At 40.6% G+C, this 21,931-nt stretch overlaps 1 protein-coding gene across 1 annotated transcript; it reads left to right on the top strand.

Annotated features, from left to right (window-relative positions):
- The first annotated feature begins 12,068 nt into the window (after positions 1 to 12,068).
- Positions 12,069 to 14,429, top strand: LOC145990080 (uncharacterized). Its single transcript, XM_083125732.1, has 2 exons — positions 12,069 to 13,138; positions 13,916 to 14,429. The coding sequence occupies exons 1-2, from the start codon at positions 12,069 to 12,071 to the stop codon at positions 14,427 to 14,429; spliced, it is 1,584 nt and encodes a 527-aa protein (XP_082981858.1).
- The last annotated feature ends 7,502 nt before the right edge of the window (positions 14,430 to 21,931 follow it).

The following is a 21,931-nucleotide window of genomic DNA, read 5'->3' as shown; positions in this document are numbered from 1 at the left end:
CGAAGGTCTCTCTCTCTAAAGTGAATATTTCAGAGGTTTATTAAAACAGAAATATGCTTCACAGATCAACTGAAAATCAAAGTTTTGAGTGATGATTTAGTTGTGCCCGAACAAAATTTCATGTATGCAGTCCGAGAATTTCATGGCATAAAAGAAATAAATTTGTTTAAGCCTACTGGGTTCACACACACACACAAATACTTAACTACCATGAAGGGACAGCCGAAAATTTCATGAATGTCGAGAAGAGAAACAAGAAGATGTTGCATATGTAGTTATTTTAACGGAAATTACAGGCTCTACCAGGACCTGAATCAGGGCTCTGGCACACCATGCCATTGCTCTACCAACTGATCCACGAGCCACCCTTGACTTCGACTGAGCTTGCGCTAAAATGTATAGGCTACATAGTACATGTTCTGTGTATGTCAAATTGTAAGATGTTACCTGTTTTATTAACAAGCACAGAAAATAAAGGAGAAAGAAGAAAACTGATGGGCATTCCCACCGGTTGAGGAGACATTTTTCTTCGGTGGTCAACACGAGCTGCTGCTCGTGGCCTATTGATGGAGTTTTCACACTGTGTTGCCCGAGGATTTCACAAGTCGAACGTTGGTTTGTGAGGCCTTTTGTGTCGCTACGGTGTGAAACGTTTTGTTCATTGTCTCATTCCATACGTCATGTATCGCGTATCACTTCGGTCTGAAATCTACTTAAGTTTTGAAGATCCAAGTCACAAGGGTGGAAAATTAGGGCTTTGTTAAGGTTAGGTGCGAAGGCAGGCGAAAGCACTCTAAAGGATAAAATCCAAACCTGCAGGAAGACTTTACTTAAGTCTCGAATACGAAATGATAAAAACTTCTGGTGAGTTGATTTTTAAAAAAAATGTGTCCGAGATAAAGAATGGCGTTCCCAGGATTATCGGTAGGGAGAAGGGTTACGAATACTATTTTTGGTAGTCAGTCCTCATTTTGCCATCCTTTCCTGTCTTTGAAGTTTTTTTTTTGTTTTAAGGAATACTGGATCAAATGGAGTTATGACCCCACCAATGCTCCCTTCGGCACGTCAATAGAAATAAATAAGTAAGCATTTGATCATATTGGGAGACGAAACATTAGATGTGTTGGGAACGGAAGGTTTTTTAGAGGCCTGAATATGAACAATTTAGTGGGGTTCGGCTTTTATAAGAGCTGCAAACATGGGAGGACAAGACACAGTAGTGGTGTTCAGGCTCGAATCAGAGAGAAATGTTCGAGAACTGTCTGCGTCCAACTCGCAGCCCACAGTTTCAATCTTGCATTGTCGAGTGGATTGTCCATCCCGTGCATGTGTAACGGCTTCTTAAAAACACTCAGGCACCATAGATGTGTTGATGCCTGATGAGAAGAACTGGACAAACACACACACTCAGATGGTACTGGTACACAATGTTAATGCATGGAAAGAGGGGAGTCGAGTGATAAAAAACGTTCCGATTTCACGTTGATTAAAATGGCAGCCTTAAACAGTGGCAACAATTTACTTTATAGTTGCTCCCCATTTTTTTGCCTCTTATTCCTAGGCCTTGTCTACCAAGAGAAAGTAAACTTTCCTTGCACCCCCCCCCCCCTCCGTTTTGGAACCCAATCGCCACCACAGGCCTTAAACATACAATTGTGAGGTTCTATCTATATATCTTAAAGAGATGATGTTCAGCCCCCCCCCCCCCCCCCCCCCGAAAGGAATTCCTGGATACGTGCCTGCTGGTGGAGGCACATAGTGATTCGGATCCCACTTTAAACTATCGTTTGATTGACTTGTTATTGATTTTTAGTTTTGGTTATTATGTATAGTTTTTCTACCTACCTGTGGGTGATCGCGGCGATAGGGTTGAAATAAAACATTATCTCTTATGCCGTTAGAATCGGTTTGGATGGAAGGGGGAAGGGTGCGTGGTATTTGCATTAACACAAGGTTAGTCGAGCAACTGTGCAGAATAAGGTTGACTAACAATGGCAGTGAGCCTAAAGTATCCAAAGTAAACATATATTGCTTAAATATGTCTGCATTATACAGTGACTCAACTACAGGGGGGACAGGGGCTAATGCGAGCAATTACCCCTTCGATTTCAAATTTTATGCAAATAAAAATTCATTTTGTAAAATTGTCTTCCTTGTTTCGCTCGCAATATCTGCTATTCTTGTTTTCATCAAGTTCAGAGGGGCGGCGGGAGCCAGCCATTGGGCACGAATGATCTAAAAAAAGTTGTAAAAGAGAGAATGCCATGGCGTCCAGGGAAATTAATTGCGCACTAATAAATCAATATTGTTTTCAATTGCACAAATTGGATCTAAAAATTTTTGAGGTATCTATCTGCATTTTTACGGACCTTCTCATCGGACTAAAATGTATGATATAAAGTAATCCCCTCACATTAGCCTTCTAATACTAATAGTAACTAATGTATTCAACAATGTGCTCATTTCTGTTTTGGGGGTTGAACTGGACCTCTAGATTTCTAGTGTTAACCCAGCATCACAAGTTCAATTGAAATCTAGTAGAAGGAAATATGGCGGAACTCCAGCCTTGAAAGACGGGTAATAGGGCGGTGATGGGACTTCATTCACTGAAAATTCGTCACTCAATGAAAGTCGATCGGAAAGACTGAATTCCGAAAAGGATTTCAATTTTAATAATAGTGGACATTATTAATAATAATTTCAACAATAGCATTTCTTTTCGATATATTTCATGAAACAAGACCTTTTTATATTAATAATAGATCGTCAGTGCTGGAGTTGTGGGTGTGGAGAAGGAGTGCAGAGGGGTGCTTTTCCCCCAGTTATGTACATTTCCATTAACCATCGCCTCCTGCTAGGATAATTTGCATAAGCATCCCCCACTTCTTCATTGTCTCCATGCTGATCTACACAAAGACCCTCCTCGACCAAGAGGCCTCCCTGATGGCGCAGTGGTAGCGTCGTCGCCTTGTAATCAAGGGGTCCCGGGTTCGATACCAGGTGGAGGCACAAGTGGTTCGGATCCCACTTTAAACTGTAGGTCCACTCCCGATTAGCCTTACTGTGCATAAAGTGGACTTAAAACACCAAATCAATCCAATCCTCCTCGACCAAGCATACCAGCTATAGGAGTATCCACTTCGAGCACTGTAGATCATAAAATAAAAACACACTGGAAAGAAGGAAATGTCCACAGAATTTCAATATGGAAGAAAAATGAACTTCACAAAATGCCCCCAAATAATGGTAACATTTAACCCATACGCTGTGAACCCTTAGGGCAAAGGGATAATTCGACTCCACATCAAACTGAGTTTTGGGACCACTTTGAAGTAACATGGAACAGGTGTAAACTATTTTAGAGTTTTTTTCAGCTCTTATTTGAATATAAAAAGGCTTAGAGCCATCTTGAAAATATTTGATGTGAAGTTACATTCAAATACCACACGTAAAATTAAAATTAGTGATAAAACTTCATGATTTATCAAATTTAATTCTTTATATTGTGCAGCAACAAAGCAACGACTGGTTGAGTAACTGGATCTTTCTATACTGGATTCATGCAAGAAATAATAAGTTATGTCAGCGTTTCGTTAAAAAACGCAACAAAAGTTTTTTAGTGCCTAAAAACCTATTTTGCTTGTTAGAACCTATTTTAGGTTACACTGTGACCTGTGCAATACAAAGTGGTCTGATCTGTGTGGTCTTGCTCACTTTGGCGTCACTTCCATGCTTTGTGGCATTCACACCTTGCAAACTAACATTTCAGCATTGAAGTTTGTACCACTCACTATATTTTTGTTGTAAGATTTTCAGAATATAAGATGATCTTCACAGACAAAATTGCGGAGTTTTACTGTGGATAACATGAAAACAGATTGGTGCCTAACTATACGGCGATGAGTGGATTTTAATAGCAAATTTCCAATGTTGAGTTCTGCCATCGCCGTAGGGTTAGGCAACACACATAACGTTATGCAAGATAGTGCATATTTCAGGATATATGTGTCCCATTTTCATTGCCGGTGACTATACCTAATCAGCAGTATTCAGAAATTTTGAACTATTTTAAGTTGTTTTTTTAACCTACTTCAGGATTTTTCGAGTCTAACTTAAGATTTTTAGGACCTATTTCAGGATTTTTAGCAGTGACGTGCACTGAGGAGTAGCTAGTCTAGCAGAGATAGATCAATCAATCTCAAATCTCTAATTATTTTCAAATCACAATATTTATTGTTTTGTTGAAGCCACAGTTTATATGCAATACTTTTTTCACGCGCTTCTCGTCCCTCGGTGCGTTCAGCGGCCTAGCTCGCTCTTTTTCCGCCTCACAGTTCCAGGTAGAAACGGGTTTTCGAAAGGGAAGATTTCTGCCTCTACCTCCCTTGCCCCCTCGCCCCCGCTGCAATGGTTGAAAGCCTGTGCTTTCAGGTCCTCCAGTCTATCTCCTATAGGACAGATAGGGGATTGGTTTCCCTTCGATTTCTTTGAAATCCTCTAAAGAACTAAGGGGAATTTTTCCTGCAGTACTTCTGTCTTCTGTATTTACACTACTTTTTACACGTTGTACAATATGTATGTATACTATGGGATGTGCTTTTATCATTTATGCAATTGGAACGTCTTCTGTGCAGACAAAATTTTATGCTTTTTTTTAAAATATGGAATATATAATGGTTAAATAACAAATATGTGCTCACACTCTCTCTTGATCTCGTTTTAGTAGTGTTTTATTAAAATATACAAATCTCTTGGCCTCCAATAAAAAAATGGATAAGCTAAACAATCATAAATACGGATTTATTTATTTGGGAAAGTGAACGCTCGTTCTAATTCTTGTTGTTGGTTTATTTTACTTCGCTTTTCTGTCACATTTGGTTATAGCGAAAATGAGGATGAGTGATGATATAATGAAATTGATGAAGGGACCTCGCAAAGAACAATTCAGGCCGGGATTCGTGACGAGCGTGCATTCTTGTTCTTATGTGTTGTACTCTGCCTGCAGTGGATAATGAGAAAATTAGAAATGAAAAATGTATCCCAGAACTCAAAAAGCCAAATGAATATCATTGAAGAAAGTAGAAAAATGGTTTGTTTAAAGTTGTGTTTTGTTACCCATCACTTTTTATAGCTGTATAGATTTAATCGGAATAAGTAGCTAAGAGCTTGGAAAGTCGTGAGGGACAATCGTAAACAGAGAATTCTAGGCTCCTGATTTCACAGTACCCTGCAGATGCACTGGGAGGAAATTATTTGTATTTTCTTCTCTCTTCCATTGCTTTTCCTAATTTCTGCCATGACGATGAACGTTGATTAAATTAAACGGATGAAGAGTGGTTGCAAATAAACACTCATGCACAGGCCAGGGCTCGAGCCCGGATCCTTCAGTAACGAGATCGTGAGAAATTATGGAAATCAAGCAATGCAAAATTTTTTAAAAAACGAAAGATGGTATTTCAAACATTCAACTGAAAATTACTACTCAGGAAAAATGCAGTTTGCTTTACCGATACCCACGTATCCGAATGGTTAGCGCCTTCCTCACATGTTTGTTGTCGGCCGACCGGATCTGTACCCGATGGAGGCCTATAGTGGTTCGTATCCCACATTAAACTATAGGTCTAGTCCCGATTAGCCTTTCTGTGTGTAAAATGGACTTAAAACGTCAAATCAACCATCAAATCAACCAACCGTGGGGGAGTGGTTACCACAGCGCGCTACAACACCAGGAGTTCCTGGTTCGAACCCCTACCTGGACATGGGTGTCATTAATTTTGTCGCATCATCTTCGCGATTAAACAAATGTATAAAAAAGCGAATCAAATCAAATCATTGATTGATTGATTGTTTGATTTAGTTTATTTTACTTCGCTTTCCGCCATATTTGGCTAATCGCGAAGACGATATGATAAAATTGATGAAGGGCAAGGGACACGCAAAGATCACCCATTGCCAAGCCAAGATTCAAACCCGGCATCTCTGGCTCAGTAGTCAAATCAAATCGTTTTTGATTTTCGAAAGTGGGTGGAAGTTATGTGTACAATTTTTTGTAGTCATTCCTAACTTTGCAATTTTTCCTGTATTTGACGTTCTTCTTTTAGGAATACCGGGCCCTAAAAAAGGGGGGGGGGAGATTATGACCCGTTGGGCACGCCACTCATTGCTACCCCAAGTGTCGACGTCACTGCACGTCACTGATTTTTAGAACCTATTTTAGGGTTTTTCGAACCTATTTTAGGAATTTTCGAGTCTAACTTAAGATTTTTAGGACCTATTTCAGGATTTTTAGAATCTAAAAATCCGAGGTCTAGTTATGAGATATGGGATTTTTCCTATAGATGTCCACCTGCGAGCAAGGAAGTTAATTCTGCATTTCGGAGGAGGACATATGTTAAGTTAGCCGGGCCCCTTTGGCCGAACCAGAACGCCCCTGCTTATTATCGAAGATGTCGTATCATATGTTACTGGAAACCAGATTTCTGTCTTGTAAATTAAATTATTTCATAAGCGACACTTCCTGTTGAATTTCTAAGCTATATAAAATTTCAGAAGCAGAGAGAGAGAAAGAATATTGCGGGGCTGGTTCTACACCTCGCCACACCCTGCATTGCCGCTAATTATCATGATCAATTGAGCTTTCGTGGCTGCCTTCAGTAGCTGTTATGTCAATCTTCGCAGGTTTCAGATTCAAATCTTCTGTGGAAAAATAGCGACGCATTGGCTTCGAGGAGGAGAGGGGGGGGTAACCTTGAGTTAGGACTCACTCACTGTCGTAATGTTCCCAAGTTTACGACCGCAACCATTACCCCCCCGATGCCCAAACTGCTCGCGGATCTGATTCAGGTTTGGCCCGCTTTTGAAGGTCCTACAGGCATTTTCTTCCCCCAACTCTCGTGTTTACAATCCCGCCAGAGCCAGTTTCTCTGTGACGCAGGCCCGTAGCCAGGAATTTTTAGTAGGGGGGCGAAGTCAATCCTAGAGGGAGCAAATTTTTAATATATTGTGTTGCATTGGAAGATGCCCCCCTCCCCCTCCTCCAAAAGTGATAAGTAACAGGAAAGGGATGATATCTTGAAACTCCAACGAACAAAAAAAGTTCGAGCAACATCAAATAACAATATTTCGATAATGACATTTTCGGACTACCAAAGAATACAAAGATAAAGTTTAACATAAATAGGCTAATCGGGACTGTATCTACGTTACATTTACAGGTCAATAATGTTAATACACGATTAATATGTACCAACAGCTTTGGGCTTCTCTGCAGAACTGATTAAGGAAGACGTTTATAAATCGTGCTTCATAATGTTTTCCTCTAGTTTCCAGTATGCAAGATTTTTACGCTCATAGGAATCTAACGAGAATCCAAGAACACCATTGTGTTGTGTTAGGCAAGAAAAATAGAATTAATTAAATAATAATGGTTACATATTATCTACACTTTGATGAATTGTTTAAACATTTACATTTTTTTAAGGCCTACTTGCTAAAACATTAAAATGGGTCCCTTAGTCCACCATGGATTCTATTTGCTTCAAATGAAAGACTCTTGCATCACTTCAGACAATCTTTGCCTACGTTAACCATTTTGCAAAATATTGTGTTGACACCTGACAAACAAATAGGAATCCCTTGATTGATCAGCGACTTCTTGGATTACACTGTCATCATTAATATTTCATATTTTTATCAAGTTTTATCGAGGGAAATGCTGTATCCTCTTTACATTTTGAAAAATACCTTCCTTAATGACTATGGTACGAAACCGAAAGATATAAGGGGCCTCCTTCGCTTTACCCCATTTCCGCGGCACGAAGTCTCTGAGCAGCTTATCGTCACCACTTTTTGAGCAGAAGAGTACAAACCCCAAATATCAGGGATTTTTATTCTGATACTAATTTTTACCAGTCACACAATGTGTTGGAGATTTATCTATAAAAGTAACCATGTTTATTCTTTCTTTATATATTTTATATTGCATATAGCTTCAATTGTTTATTTGTGTATTTCAAATGCCTTAAGTAACCTGCACTCCCATTGGCTAATTCAATCTTAGCGCGGTGTCTAGTTGCCGCCATTTTAGCGCGGTAGTTACTTCCAGCCAGTGTGCGTAGAGAGGCCACTCGGGACACAGCCAGAAACCATCGCTGACAATTATGGACATCGTAAGCCCAACGTGGCTACGTTTCATTAGTGGCGCGTTGTTGTAACACCAGATGCAACTTCGTGTAAACAGTTTTCCCTAGACAGGAGTGCATGGGAAGTGTAATCAAGTGTTATGTGCATATACCTTATAATACATAGTTATAGTTATCAGTGTGTGTGCCTTTGTTTTCTTTACAACTCCCAAGAGGATCGCGGTGAACTTTGCCCTGTAGCGACACAATCCATACCAGAGAGATGTAAGTGGTACCTACAATTTCACTTACATTTAGATCCTACCGGTTTGGATCATCATTCATTTCTGGTCCTTCACAGCCGGACAGGTTCTACATTCAGTTTTGGTCCTGTACGGTCCGGAAAGCAAACATTTTTGGTCCTCCGCAGGCCGCGATCTCCTTTGTATTGAACATGAGGTACGTTATCATCAGTGATTTTAGTGACATTGTGTTGTGCAAACTTTATTTTCAAGTACAGTAACTGCAAGTTATTGCAAGCATTACGTCATTCGTTGTAGCGCGCGAGATATTTTCCACGTGGCTGAAGGACACGCCCGGGAATTCCCCGACCGAGAACGCTCTCGCTGTTCGCTTGTCAGTGACGTTTCACACTCCTCTCCCTTCTCCCCTCCCGCTGTGTGAGGAACAGTCGGCGACCAGTGACATGACGTCATACACCGCTGGTGTGTCGCTGAATTATTTTTAGACTGCAGTTTTCTGTTCCCCCGCGGGACTGGCTTTTTCGTTCGTTTCGTGCGGGAAACTCGTAGCGAGGAAAAACGTATCGCGGAGAGGTGCATAGCAGCCCACGCGTGCAGACGTGACATCACTATAGCAACCGTGCATCAGCTGTTCGAGTACCCGCAGTGTTGCAGCCTAACCAGGACTTCAGATGCCCAGATGGTCCAGTGAATGCCAGATCGGTGAGTACAACAGTGTTTGGTTCAATATTTCCTCATTTTTTCCTTTCATTTCAATACGCATTGCTTGTCCCTCCCACCTTGAGGCATGGCAGACTTAGCACATCTTCTAAAGCAACGTGCCGCCTACAGGGGGCAAATAACGAGATTGCAGTCGTATATTAGCAGTGTTGATCCAGAGGCGCCGAACGTTCAACAGATCAAGGTTCGGCTGGAGCAACTGAACACATTATGGCCCAAGATAGAAGAAATTCAGGATTGCATTGAATTTGAAGCCACAGACGATGAACACACGGCAGTTCGAGAGACAATCGAACTTTCATATTTCGATCTCAAGTCGCAGATGCTAACATTAATTGAGGGAAATCATTCAAATACAGACGGAGCGGAAAATGAACACAGGGCTTCGTGCAAGTCTCAAGTCAAGTTGCCGTTAATAGAGCTTCCACATTTCAGTGGAAATTACACCCAATGGGTATCATTCAAAGACACATTTTCTTCGCTCATACATGATAATTCGGATATTTCAGATATTCAGAAATTCCAGTATTTACGTGTCGCACTGAGGGGTGAGGCATTGCAAATTATTGAAAGCATACCAATTACAGCATCCAACTACGGTGTAGCGTGGAAACAACTCCAAGAGCGTTTTGACAACAAGCGTCTCATAGCTGCTTCACACGTCAATGATATTTTGCATATAAAACCAGTGTCGAAAGAAAACGCAGAGGAATTGCGATCGTTCACAAACACAGCTATTAGCTCCATCTCGGCGTTAAAATTATTAGCAGGAGATAGTTCACTATCAGATATAGTGTTAGTTCAACATCTTATCTCTCAGCTTGATGCCACCACACGAAAAGCTTTTGAATTAGAAGTGAATGATTCTGAATTCACCACTCTTGACAGTTTGTTTCAATTTCTAGAGCACAGAACCAAGGCTTTAGAGAAATTCAAACCAATTTCCAATGAAAGATCAACATTCAAACCACAGTTTAGTGGCAACACCAAACAACAAAGTCACAAACCTGCGCATCCTTCTCCTTCAAGATCGTATGTTTCTACTGTATCTCCTTCATGCCTGTATTGCAAGGATACTATGAAGAATAATAAGCATCCGCTGTTTGCGTGCAGTTCTTTCAAAGCAGCTACTATAGCTCAAAAGTACAAATTTCTTCGAGAAAACCAGATCTGTTTCAATTGTCTTGGACAGTCAGATCACCAGGGATTTAGGTCAGGATGCAAGGCAGGATCTTGCAAGTATTGCGGCGAGAAACATAATTCCCTTCTTCATGAAGATAAGAACAACAGAGAACGTCAAACACAGAAGCAGCCCAGTAAATCCAGAAGAAAATCGGCAGTAGGCGATGATACTCGTTTTCAGGATAATGATGCCCAGACTAAAGCAACATATTGTTCTGTCAAGAACAGAGAAACTTCGCAAGTTCTCCTAGCCACAGCAGTCATAAAAATCAAGAACGCATACGGCGAGTGGCTCCCATGTCGTGCACTTTTGGATGGAGCGTCGCAGAGTAATATTATGACAGAGCATCTTGCTCAGCAGCTACGCATCAAGAAACAAAAACGCCGAATTCCAATCCAAGGGATAAATGAAGCTACAGTGCAAGCCTTTCACACCGTGGAGACGCAGATTAAATCCAGCATAAGTGGATTCACCATGGATGTATCTTGTTCCATCTTGCCAAACATCACAGGTTCGATGCCAGCGCAGAGGCTCGAAACTTCCACATGGGGAATTCCGAGTGACATACATTTAGCAGATCCTAGCTTCCATACACCTGGCAACATTGACCTACTTTTGTCTGCAGATGTGTTCTACACGATTCTCAAGCCAGAAAAACTTTCAAGAACAGGAAACTATCCAGCGTTGCAAAACACTGAATTTGGGTGGATTGTAGCAGGAAGGATTCCCAATGCACCATCTACGAACGGACCTTCGAAGTCATTCTTTGTTCGCACAGAAGATACAGTCAATTTCCATTTACAGAGATTTTGGGAATTGGAGGACTTCCATGATAAGTTGCCTTCGCCAGAAGAAATCACCTGTGAAAAACATTTCCAGGAAACTACATCTCGTGATCGAGAAGGTCGATACACAGTCAAGCTACCCTTGAAGAAGGACAGATCCGTTCTTGGGGATTCTCTGCAAACAGCGATTTCACGATTTAACCAATTAGAAAGAAGACTTGATCGGAACATGGAATTGAAAAGAGAGTACACAGAATTCATGGTCGAGTACCAACAACTGAAACACATGCAACCAATTGGCACATTGGAAGATGTATCCAGAGACAAGGAGACAAGGTACTACATTCCACATCACTGTGTGATCAAGGAATCAAGCAAAACTACACGTTTAAGAGTGGTTTTTGATGGAAGCTCGCCCACAACTACGGGGGAATCGTTGAACAGTATACAAATGATTGGTCCCACGATACAAGAAGAATTGTTTTCAATCCTGCTCAGATTTCGTAGTCACAAAATCGCACTGACTGCAGACACGGCTAAAATGTATAGGCAAATTAACATGCATTCAGAAGACAGACCACTTCAATGCATCTTATGGAGAGCATCACGTGACGAACCGATCCATGTTTACAGTTTGAACACAGTCACTTATGGATTAACTTCAAGTTCATTCTTGGCCACAAGATGCCTCAAGCAGTTGGCAGAAGATGAATCATCAAATTTCACAGTAGCCACTCATGTCTTGACACATGACTTCTACGTTGACGATTTTCTGGGAGGAAATCATTGCATTGAAGGTGCAATAAAGCTGCGTGAAAGTCTCACAGAATTACTCCGGGAGGGAGGATTCAATCTACGTAAATGGTGCTCCAATAGCAAGGCAGTGTTGCAATCTATTCCAGAAGAATTGAAGGCAGTACAGGATCTAGTGCAATTCGACACAGAAGGCACAAAAACATTGGGAATTTCATGGCGCCCATCCACGGACGAATTTCTCATGGACAGCAAGGTCGCCACAACAGTGGATGTAGGCTCGTTGAAGATCTTCTCAAAGCGCCAAGTTGCCAGCATAATTGCACAAGTGTTCGATCCAATCGGACTAATATCGCCAGTGGTGATAACATACAAGTCGTTCCTGCAGCAGTTATGGCTCCACAATGTAGGATGGGATGATCCGCTTCCTATAGATTTGCAGAAAACATGGCGTCGTCTTCATTCGCAGCTCACATGTATTAACGAAGTAAAAGTACCACGATTCAGTTTGGCTCCAGGAGACATCCATAAAGTTCAAATTCACGGTTTCTCTGATGCATCAGAGAGAAACTATGGCAGTGTTCTCTTCGTAAGATCAATTGATTCAGAGGGTCACATAAGTGTGAACTTATTGTGTTCAAAGTCCAAGGTGGCTCCGGTGAAGAGAACCACTCTTCCGCGTTTGGAATTATGTGCGGCAGTTCTACTAGCCAAACTGGTACACAAAGCATTGCCCATACTGCGTCTATGTATAGACACCATTCACCTATGGACCGACTCAAAAATCGTCCTAGCTTGGCTGGCGTCATCAGCCAGTAAATGGAAACCTTTTGTTGCCAACCGAGTTGCTATTGTACAGGAATTCACACAGGTCAGTGATTGGAAGCACGTTCCGTCAAAAGACAATCCTGCAGATCTGATCTCACGAGGAGTTGATGCAAAAACTATCAGATCACTTCAGCTTTGGTGGCACGGACCCACCTGGCTTCAAGAAGACGAGACACAGTGGCCATCCTCGAGTTTAGCATTCAGTCCAGACGACAACACTATTCCAGAGCAGCGTAAGGTAGCAGCTACCACATTGATCACTCATGTAACAACTGAAGAAGAAATCATATCTAGATATTCAAGTTTATCCAAGCTACTGAGAGTAGTGTCACTCTGTAAAAGGTTCAGCAGCAATTGCAGAAACTCAAGAGACAAAAGTAGTGAAGACCTTACCACCTTTGAAATTCAAGGCGCCACACTTGCCTGCATCAAGATAACAGAACGCGCATTCTTCTCTCAGGAAATCAAAGATTTGTCTGACAAGCAGCAAGTACACAACAAAAGCATTTTGAGGAACCTTCATCCATTTCTCGACAATGAAAAAGTAATTCGTGTCGGAGGAAGATTGGAAAACAGTGAATTGGAGTTTCAAAGCAAACATCAAATTATTCTTCATCCGAAGAGTCATTTCGCGAAAATTCTGATAGCATCAGAACACAAGAGACTTATGCATGCTGGTCCACAGCTTCTCATATCATCACTTCGTGAGAAATACTGGATACCTCGCATACGACAGGTGGTCAAACAGATCATTCATCAGTGCAACATATGCTATCGTTTGAAGGCTTCGGCCGCCCAGCAGCTGATGGGGCAGTTACCCTCCAGTAGAGTGAGACCCAGCAAGGCATTCCATCACGTAGGCGTTGATTACGCAGGGCCATACCACATCAAGACGGGAGCCGCAAGAAGCAGATCCACAAGAAAATGCTACATTGCAGTTTTCACTTGTCTTGCCACGAGGGCAATTCATCTAGAGATTGTCTCAGAATTGACATCACAAGCCTTCATCGCAGCTCTACTACGCTTCACCGCGAGAAGAGGAAAGTGTGCAAGTATTTTTAGCGACAATGCTACAACGTTCCATGGTGCTAAAAATGAATTGCAGGAATTACGTAAACTCTTTCAATCACAAGAGTTCAACAAGGACATCAACAGATTTGCAGCAGAAGAGAATTTCCAATGGAAGTATTCTCCACCACGCAGTCCATCATTCGGCGGGATTTTTGAAAGTGCAGTGAAGTCTATGAAATACCATCTCCGCAGAGTAACAGGAAACGCCGTGCTAACATACGAAGAACTAGTAACTCTGCTATGCCAAATAGAGGCCTGCCTCAACTCCCGTCCTCTTTCCACACTCCCTGATTCTCATGATGAATTCAGCTACATTACCCCTGGTCATTTTCTTATTGGAGGTCCTCTAACCTCATTTCCTGAACCAAACATTACAGATCTGGCTGCCAACAGATTATCCAGATGGCAGCGCATACAGCAGTTCCAGCAGCGAGTGTGGAGGAAGTGGTCTCAGGACTATCTGCATAGTCTGCAGCAGCGACAGAAATGGACAGCCGTTCAGTCGAATTTGAAGCCTGGCACACCAGTGCTATTGAAGGAGGACAATCTTCCTCCACTCTCGTGGAGAGTCGGCGTCATCCAAGAAGTGTTTCCGGGAAGGGATAACCTAGTGCGCGTAGTCACCGTTCGTACTAGAGACGGAGTCTACAAGAGAGCATTAAGCAAAATTGTGCCTTTACCACATTGGGAAGAAGACGCTCCATGAGCTAAAACATTGACAATGTATCCCCTAGTGTTAGGTTGGATGTGAACATTCCAACGGGGGGGAGTATGTTGGAGATTTATCTATAAAAGTAACCATGTTTATTCTTTCTTTATATATTTTATATTGCATATAGCTTCAATTGTTTATTTGTGTATTTCAAATGCCTTAAGTAACCTGCACTCCCATTGGCTAATTCAATCTTAGCGCGGTGTCTAGTTGCCGCCATTTTAGCGCGGTAGTTACTTCCAGCCAGTGTGCGTAGAGAGGCCACTCGGGACACAGCCAGAAACCATCGCTGACAATTATGGACATCGTAAGCCCAACGTGGCTACGTTTCATTAGTGGCGCGTTGTTGTAACACCAGATGCAACTTCGTGTAAACAGTTTTCCCTAGACAGGAGTGCATGGGAAGTGTAATCAAGTGTTATGTGCATATACCTTATAATACATAGTTATAGTTATCAGTGTGTGTGCCTTTGTTTTCTTTACAACTCCCAAGAGGATCGCGGTGAACTTTGCCCTGTAGCGACACAATCCATACCAGAGAGATGTAAGTGGTACCTACAATTTCACTTACATTTAGATCCTACCGGTTTGGATCATCATTCATTTCTGGTCCTTCACAGCCGGACAGGTTCTACATTCAGTTTTGGTCCTGTACGGTCCGGAAAGCAAACACAATGGCTTAAGATATATGAATAAAATTAGGAGAATCCACTACATAGCAGAAGAGTTGACATAATTATTTGTCAAAAAATTAGGTTGTGCCTGAGGTAGGTTTAACAGACAACTTCTGCTACAGACACAATTTATTATTATAAATATAAGAAAATAAATAGAATGTAATTTGAGAGATTTTCAATCGTATTTATTTCACTGCAGCTTTTTTCTACTTGTCATTTTCTTGAACCTATATTCATAAGGTGCCGCCTGATAACATCGACAACTTTCACAGTGTGTGCAGGACATCAATGCAAGCAACTTTTCTCAGTCACTATTTGCGCCTCTAATTCAACTTTCGATGTTACAAGGAATCAAAATAGGCATCTTCTGTCCTTAATGAATGCAATCCCATTGTAAGCTTCGTAGTTGCAAATGTCATTTATTTTTACTGCCGTTTAAAATTCTGAGAGCAATATATAACATGCTATTGAAACGATATCATGCAAACAGTCAGGGTTAAAACTTAACTTTTCCTTTATAAAATGGATATCATAACACACACCTATGTTGCTTACCATATTTGATGCGTTTGCATAGAGAAATGATTCATAAGATTTGAAATTGATATTTACACTCCATAAGATGCTTAGTGTAACCCTATCGAACTACAAATTTTATCGCTTTCTAACCGAAATAATAATTGTGAAACACTATCACATTTTCATCGTGTTTGATAATAATTTGAGCCAGTAAGCTGTCCTACATCTTTCACTAGCCGACCTACATGGTAGGATGGTTACATAACACACTGCGAAGCCAGGGGTTCCAGGTTCGAGCCTGGGCATGAGTCTTCTTTGTGAGCAGAGGCGAAACCACAATTTTTTATCTGGAGAGGGGGGGGTCAAGTACCAGGACAAACGTGCTAATAATAATAATAGTAATATAGTGGTGGTAATGGTAGTAATAATAGTAGCATTACAAGACGTTATTATCGTCGTAAATCATGCAAAAGGGGATAGAAGTCGGTGTTAAAGCATTTGTGTTTGAACAAATTATTTGAAATATTTTTCCAACACGTTCAATTTCATATTAGCTAATAATGGAAAACAAGCACACAAACCGTATTTTTCAAGGACAGAATAATTACGAACATTATTATTTTGTACATATGACAAGTATAACTTTCATGTATACAACATATATTTTAAACATATGTAACATAGAGCGACATAAAATAAGAAAACACATATGCAACATGTTAACGCTAAATTGTGTACGTATTCAAAGTTTCCTTAATATATATATATATATATATATATATATATATATATAAAATTTAAATACATTACATTGTCAATTCATCCGCCAAATTGTCTCTCAAATGTGAACGCTCCATTTCCTCAAAAGAATTGTTCATGCATTTAAGCAGCAACAGTCTGAAGTATATATATCTGGCCTTACCTCTCTCTCGGGTAATTTAGAATGCATTACAGAAAATAATCATATTGGGATCGAAGCGAGCAGGAAAATCTTTAGTATCAAATATTTGCAAACTGAAAACAATATTTATTTAATAGGGCGCAACAAATTTCACGGCGAACATGGCATTCTCTTTAACATTTTTTTATTTAGATCGTTTTGGCTCCCAGGGCTGACTCCCGCCGTCCCCTAGCTATAGCTCTGAACGTGGGACTATAAGAATAGTAGATATCGAAAATTTTACGAAATGTACTTTTATTTGTAAACAAAAATTGAAATCGAGGGAGCAATTGCCCCTCTTTGTCCCCTGCAAGTGCCCTTGGCCGTCTGGAGGAAAATAGCAAGAAACACTTGAAAACTAATTCCAACTTGAGTATCCATTTTGTTCTACTATACTTAGATTCTGCTAGTCATGTTTCTTTACTTCAATGTTTGCCCCCTCCCAGATTGGACTTCCGTTCAAGATTGGGGGGGGGGACAATGCCCCTACCCCCTGTGGTTGCAGCACTGTTTGTGAGTGTCTCTTCATCAATTTCACGTCACTCCCTCTCTCTATCACATGAATCGCTATTACCAAAAGGTAGACTTGGGAAACAAAAAATTATGCTGTTCAAACTTCTTAGCAACACATCCAAGAAAAACTTCCAAATACATTAGGCACTTTTAATACAAGACTACTCAAAATATCACAACTGTTCTACATACAGAAAATTGATAAATCATTTCCCGAAGTTTGAATCTGGAAGAGATTTTATTCCCCAAATCCTGATCCGACATTATACGGAATCCCACACACCTTCATAAATCACAAAATCAATAAATGTCTTTGTTATGTTGCTAGAGTAATACAGGATCAAATTGTAAAGATTGGTGAGAATTCCAGGTAGATATGTATTCTGTATTTTTACAGGGGGGGCAGTTGCCCCTCTGCTCCGTATAGCTACAGGCCTGCTGTGACGTCACCTACGTAGGTGAAACTTCTTCCGAGGGTCGCCATTTCAGCAACGAAAACATGTTGATTTGAAGAAGATTTATGTCAGGCTCACACAAAGCATTTGTGGGGGGGGGGGGGGGGGCAGATTCGAAAGTGTTGAATGCTCAATTGATTGAATTAGGTTATTTACGTCGTTTTCTGCCACTTTGGCTAATCACGGCGATGAGGATGAGTGATGATATGATGAAATTCATATGAGAAAGCTTATGAAAAGTCTGTATTGCGAAAGCGGGAACGGCTATGATCAAGGGCATTATTGCTAAAGCACGGCGTGCTATGTGTTTATTTATTCTTGCAAAATTAAATTTAAAAAGTAAAATACAAAAAAGTAAAACTATTTGCCTCCGATTTGTGTTAGCATTTATGTAAATAATTAAATAAAACTGTTAAATATTGTAAATATTCGCTATTTTTATGGGTACGTCAACACTAAGGTTCTTTGCACCCGTCACATGTCCTTTCTTTACAAGTCTGTTGCGGACATTAAAACACACCCATGCCCTCGCCGGGACTCGAATCCGACACCTCCGGATCAAAGCGAGTTGAGCCGACCACCCAACACGCTCGGCTACCGAGGCCGGCATAAAACTGTTATGTTGGCCTCTTAATTTAAATACATAGCCTACTTTTAAATAAAAATGTTAACTGTTATCTAAAAAACAAATGAGCAGACACACATTTTTCATGTTACATTTCATTTGCATGAGGAATATAATAGCTGCTTAAATCTGCTATACGAAGACGTAATTTTTATTTTTAAAAAAGGGAGGGAGTGAGTCATTCATTCATTTATTTCAGTGATCAGAGCCACCCCAATAATTTTGACAAGTCGGCGCCCCTGGGCACCCAGGGCACGGTGTTATATGCACGGAAAAATTTACATTACCTCTACCTATGGAACTCACCAGAATACATGTTGCTAAATTCCACTGAGTCTATTTTTGCGTTCAAAAGTAAATTTTAAAAAATTGCAACGCATTAATCACTTCTAGGCTATTCAGAAAGCACTTCATCAACATTATTTACTGATGTAGATGTAGATTCAGTACCACTTGAGAGTTCACAAGGGGATACGTAATCAATACCGGGAAGAACGTTCGCAATAACGACGACCCAATGCGACGAGGCAAGGAATTTTCACAATTCTGGCAAGAGTCACCGCGTGACTTTTTTGGGGGGGCGGGGAGCGGGAATGCAAAATTGAATTTTGCGGTGGCGGTAGCTTACATGGTTTAGACATATCAAAAGTTCTCAAACGACACTGTAAAGATTTGTGATAAACCTCCAATACCGCTCTCCAAATTTTCCATTATATAATCAAAGCTCAAGAATGGGTTTAAACTAGGGATGGCCAAACGGATCCGGATCCGAAAAATCCGGATCCATTCGGATCCGGATCCAAAAGTTACGGATCTGAATCCGGATCTGAAAATTCCGGATCCGGGTCTGAAAGTTTCGGATCTGGATCCGGATCCGAGGGTTTCGTATCTCAATCCCATTATAATATTACCACACCTTAAAAGGTATTATGATCTTCGATTACAAAGAAATTTTTCATTAGTCCTACAAGAATTTTTTTCAAGTGTTGTTCCTAAAATACTTTGCTACGCATCGGCTAACACACTCGTGCAGAAAAATAATCTTACTTGTTTAACATAAAATGTCAGAGGTGATTTTGTAAATGCCATTGAAAAGAATATGTATTCATTCGAATGTATTGGAAATGAAAACACACATAAATGTGAGACATTCCATTCCAGGATGAAACCTTTAACACATATAACAAGATAGAAATGTTATACAAAAATTATACAATTGTTCTACAGTTACAGTTTTACAAATTAAAATAAAACATTATAATATCTACAGTGTTATATAATTACGAAGTGTAAGACTAACAAGGGAGGTTATCTAAGTGTCCCCCTCCGATTTCCATGAAACTAGGCAGGCGTATAGTGGGGCCCAAATGAAGAAATACGTGTTTTTTTGTATCGGCTAAAAATCTGTTCTAGGGGGCAACCTCACCTCAAATGTCAAGATGAGGACAAATTGAAGTGGGGATATGACCCCTGTGTTCCCCTCCGATTTCCATGAAACGTGGTAGGTGTATAGAGGTTCCCAAAGGAAGAAATACGTGTTTTTTTTGTTTCAGCTAAAAACTGTTTTAGGGGGCAAAATCCCCTCAAATGTCAATTGATTGATTTATTTTTTTATTTTACTTCAAGTTTTGTGCCTCTTGGCGTTTTTGCGAAGATGGGGATGAGTGATGATATGATGAAAGTGATGAATGGACATTCACAAACAACCGTGCCCGAGCGGGATTCGAACCCGGGGCGCCTGAGGTTGCAGCGCGATTTGCTAACCACTCAGCCACAGGGTCCGGCCCTCAAATGTCAAGATGAGGACAAATTGACGTGGGGATCATCTGACCCGTGTGTTCCCCTCCGATTTCCATGAAATTTGGCAGGTGTATAGAGAGGCCCTATGCACCCTGTTTCTTCCTATGTCATATTTACGTGGTTTCAGGGTCAGATCCCCACTTCAATTTCTCCTCATCTTGACATTTGAGGGTGGGTGCCTCTATACACCTGCCAAGTTTCATGGAAATCGGAGGGAGATACTTAGACCTCCCTTGTAAGTGTATTAATTAATTACAAATCGCGCACGCGCGCACACACACTATATATATGTGTATGTATGTATATTATATATATATGTATATTAGCAGGTAACAATATGTTATAAGCACATTCTTACTTTCCAAAGAAGCGCATGTGGGATGGCAAAACGGATCCGGATCCGAAAAATTTTAAGATCCGGATCCTAAGGATCCGGAACCAACCGGATCCGGATTTCGGATCCGCCAGGATCCGGATCTGGCCATCCCTAGTTTAAACTCGGTACACTCAGTACACTCCACTGATGTTTTTATTTCTATACGCTTCCACGTGAACACATCACAGGAAGGCAAGTTCTTCAAGCCGATGTGACGATGACGTCACAGAATTTTCAGACCGCGAGGGTTGACAAAATCCCATTCATTCTCTTTGCAAAAGGGGATGAGGCCTTGCTCGAAAAAGGTTTTATATCCCTGCAAAAGGAGACCTTCAGGCAGTTTGCAGAGAACACAACGTAACTTGACTGCGGGACAGAAGGGATGCCTTCTTGCGAGGCATAGAGGACCAGTCGTCCTTGAGCGAGGGAAGGTTGGGGGAGAGACGGATCCATTGACCATAGTTTGATGTCGTGCGTCAACGATTTCTTTAAAAACAACCCGCAAACTCCGTGCTGTGACTTCCTGCGTGATGTAGGCTTTGTCTTGGTTGGGACCAGAGGCGCAAACACGAATTTTTGTCTGGGGGGGAGGCAAGTACCAGGATAATCGTACCAATAATAATAATAATAATGTTAATAAAATAATGTTAATAATAATGTTGCTAATAATGTTATTGTAACATTATTATTATTATTATTATTGATTTACTTTATTTTACTTCTCTTCTTGTGCCGATCACCACTACTAGTTAGCAGTCTTAAAAATATTCCCGAATCAAACGATAGTATTATATATATTGTAATATTGGGCAATGTTTGTTAGAAGTTTTAATTTAAATTTTAGATTAACTGAATACTTAAGAAGAAATGATGCCTCTCGCTCAGGGTTGGCAAATTTTTTTTTTTTGTAAAGAACAAAACAAACTGTTTTTTTTGTTTAAAATATGTTTTTTTTGTTTTAAACATAGTTTTAAACATGAGTTTTAAAAAACAAGTTTTAAACATGTGTTTTAAACAAAAGAAAGTCAACTTTTTCCAGTAAATTATAGTTAAAGTCGTTAAAGAAAAAATAGGGGTGTGCGGAATCCCGAAGAGTCGGGACCAGGATCTGGAAAAAAATTTCCCGACTTTTCGGGTTCCCGAGCAGTTAGTTTTTGTACCAGAAGTGCAAAACAAGTACTTAAGATGAAAATTACGTGTAGAATTCGAGATTTTTAGAGCTTCGGGAAATTTCGATCATTTCCCGTCCCGAAAATTTCCTGACTTTGTCGGGAAATGGCAAATATTTCCCGTCCCGAATGTCGGGATTTAAAAAAAATTTCCTGTCCCGATCCCGTCCCGACCAAAAACATTCTGTCTCGCACACCTATAGAAAAAATACTCATTTTTATGAATCTATATTACTGAAGTACAGTGGCTGCAAGGACAGTTTATATCCCTTTGCAGATAAGGTTTACCATACTGTAGGATAGGGGTGTGCGGGACAGAATTTTTAGGTCGGGACGGGAAATTCTTTAAATCCCGACATTCGGGACGGGATATGTTCGAAATTTCCCGAAGCTCTTGTAATCGCGAATTCTACACGTAATTT

This window comes from Lepisma saccharinum, chromosome 7 (genome assembly GCF_977018435.1).
Source record: "Lepisma saccharinum chromosome 7, izLepSacc3.1, whole genome shotgun sequence".
NCBI classification, from domain to species: domain Eukaryota; kingdom Metazoa; phylum Arthropoda; class Insecta; order Zygentoma; family Lepismatidae; genus Lepisma; species Lepisma saccharinum.
Note: the sequence above shows the minus strand (reverse complement) of the source record. Positions and strands in the feature narration are given on the sequence as shown.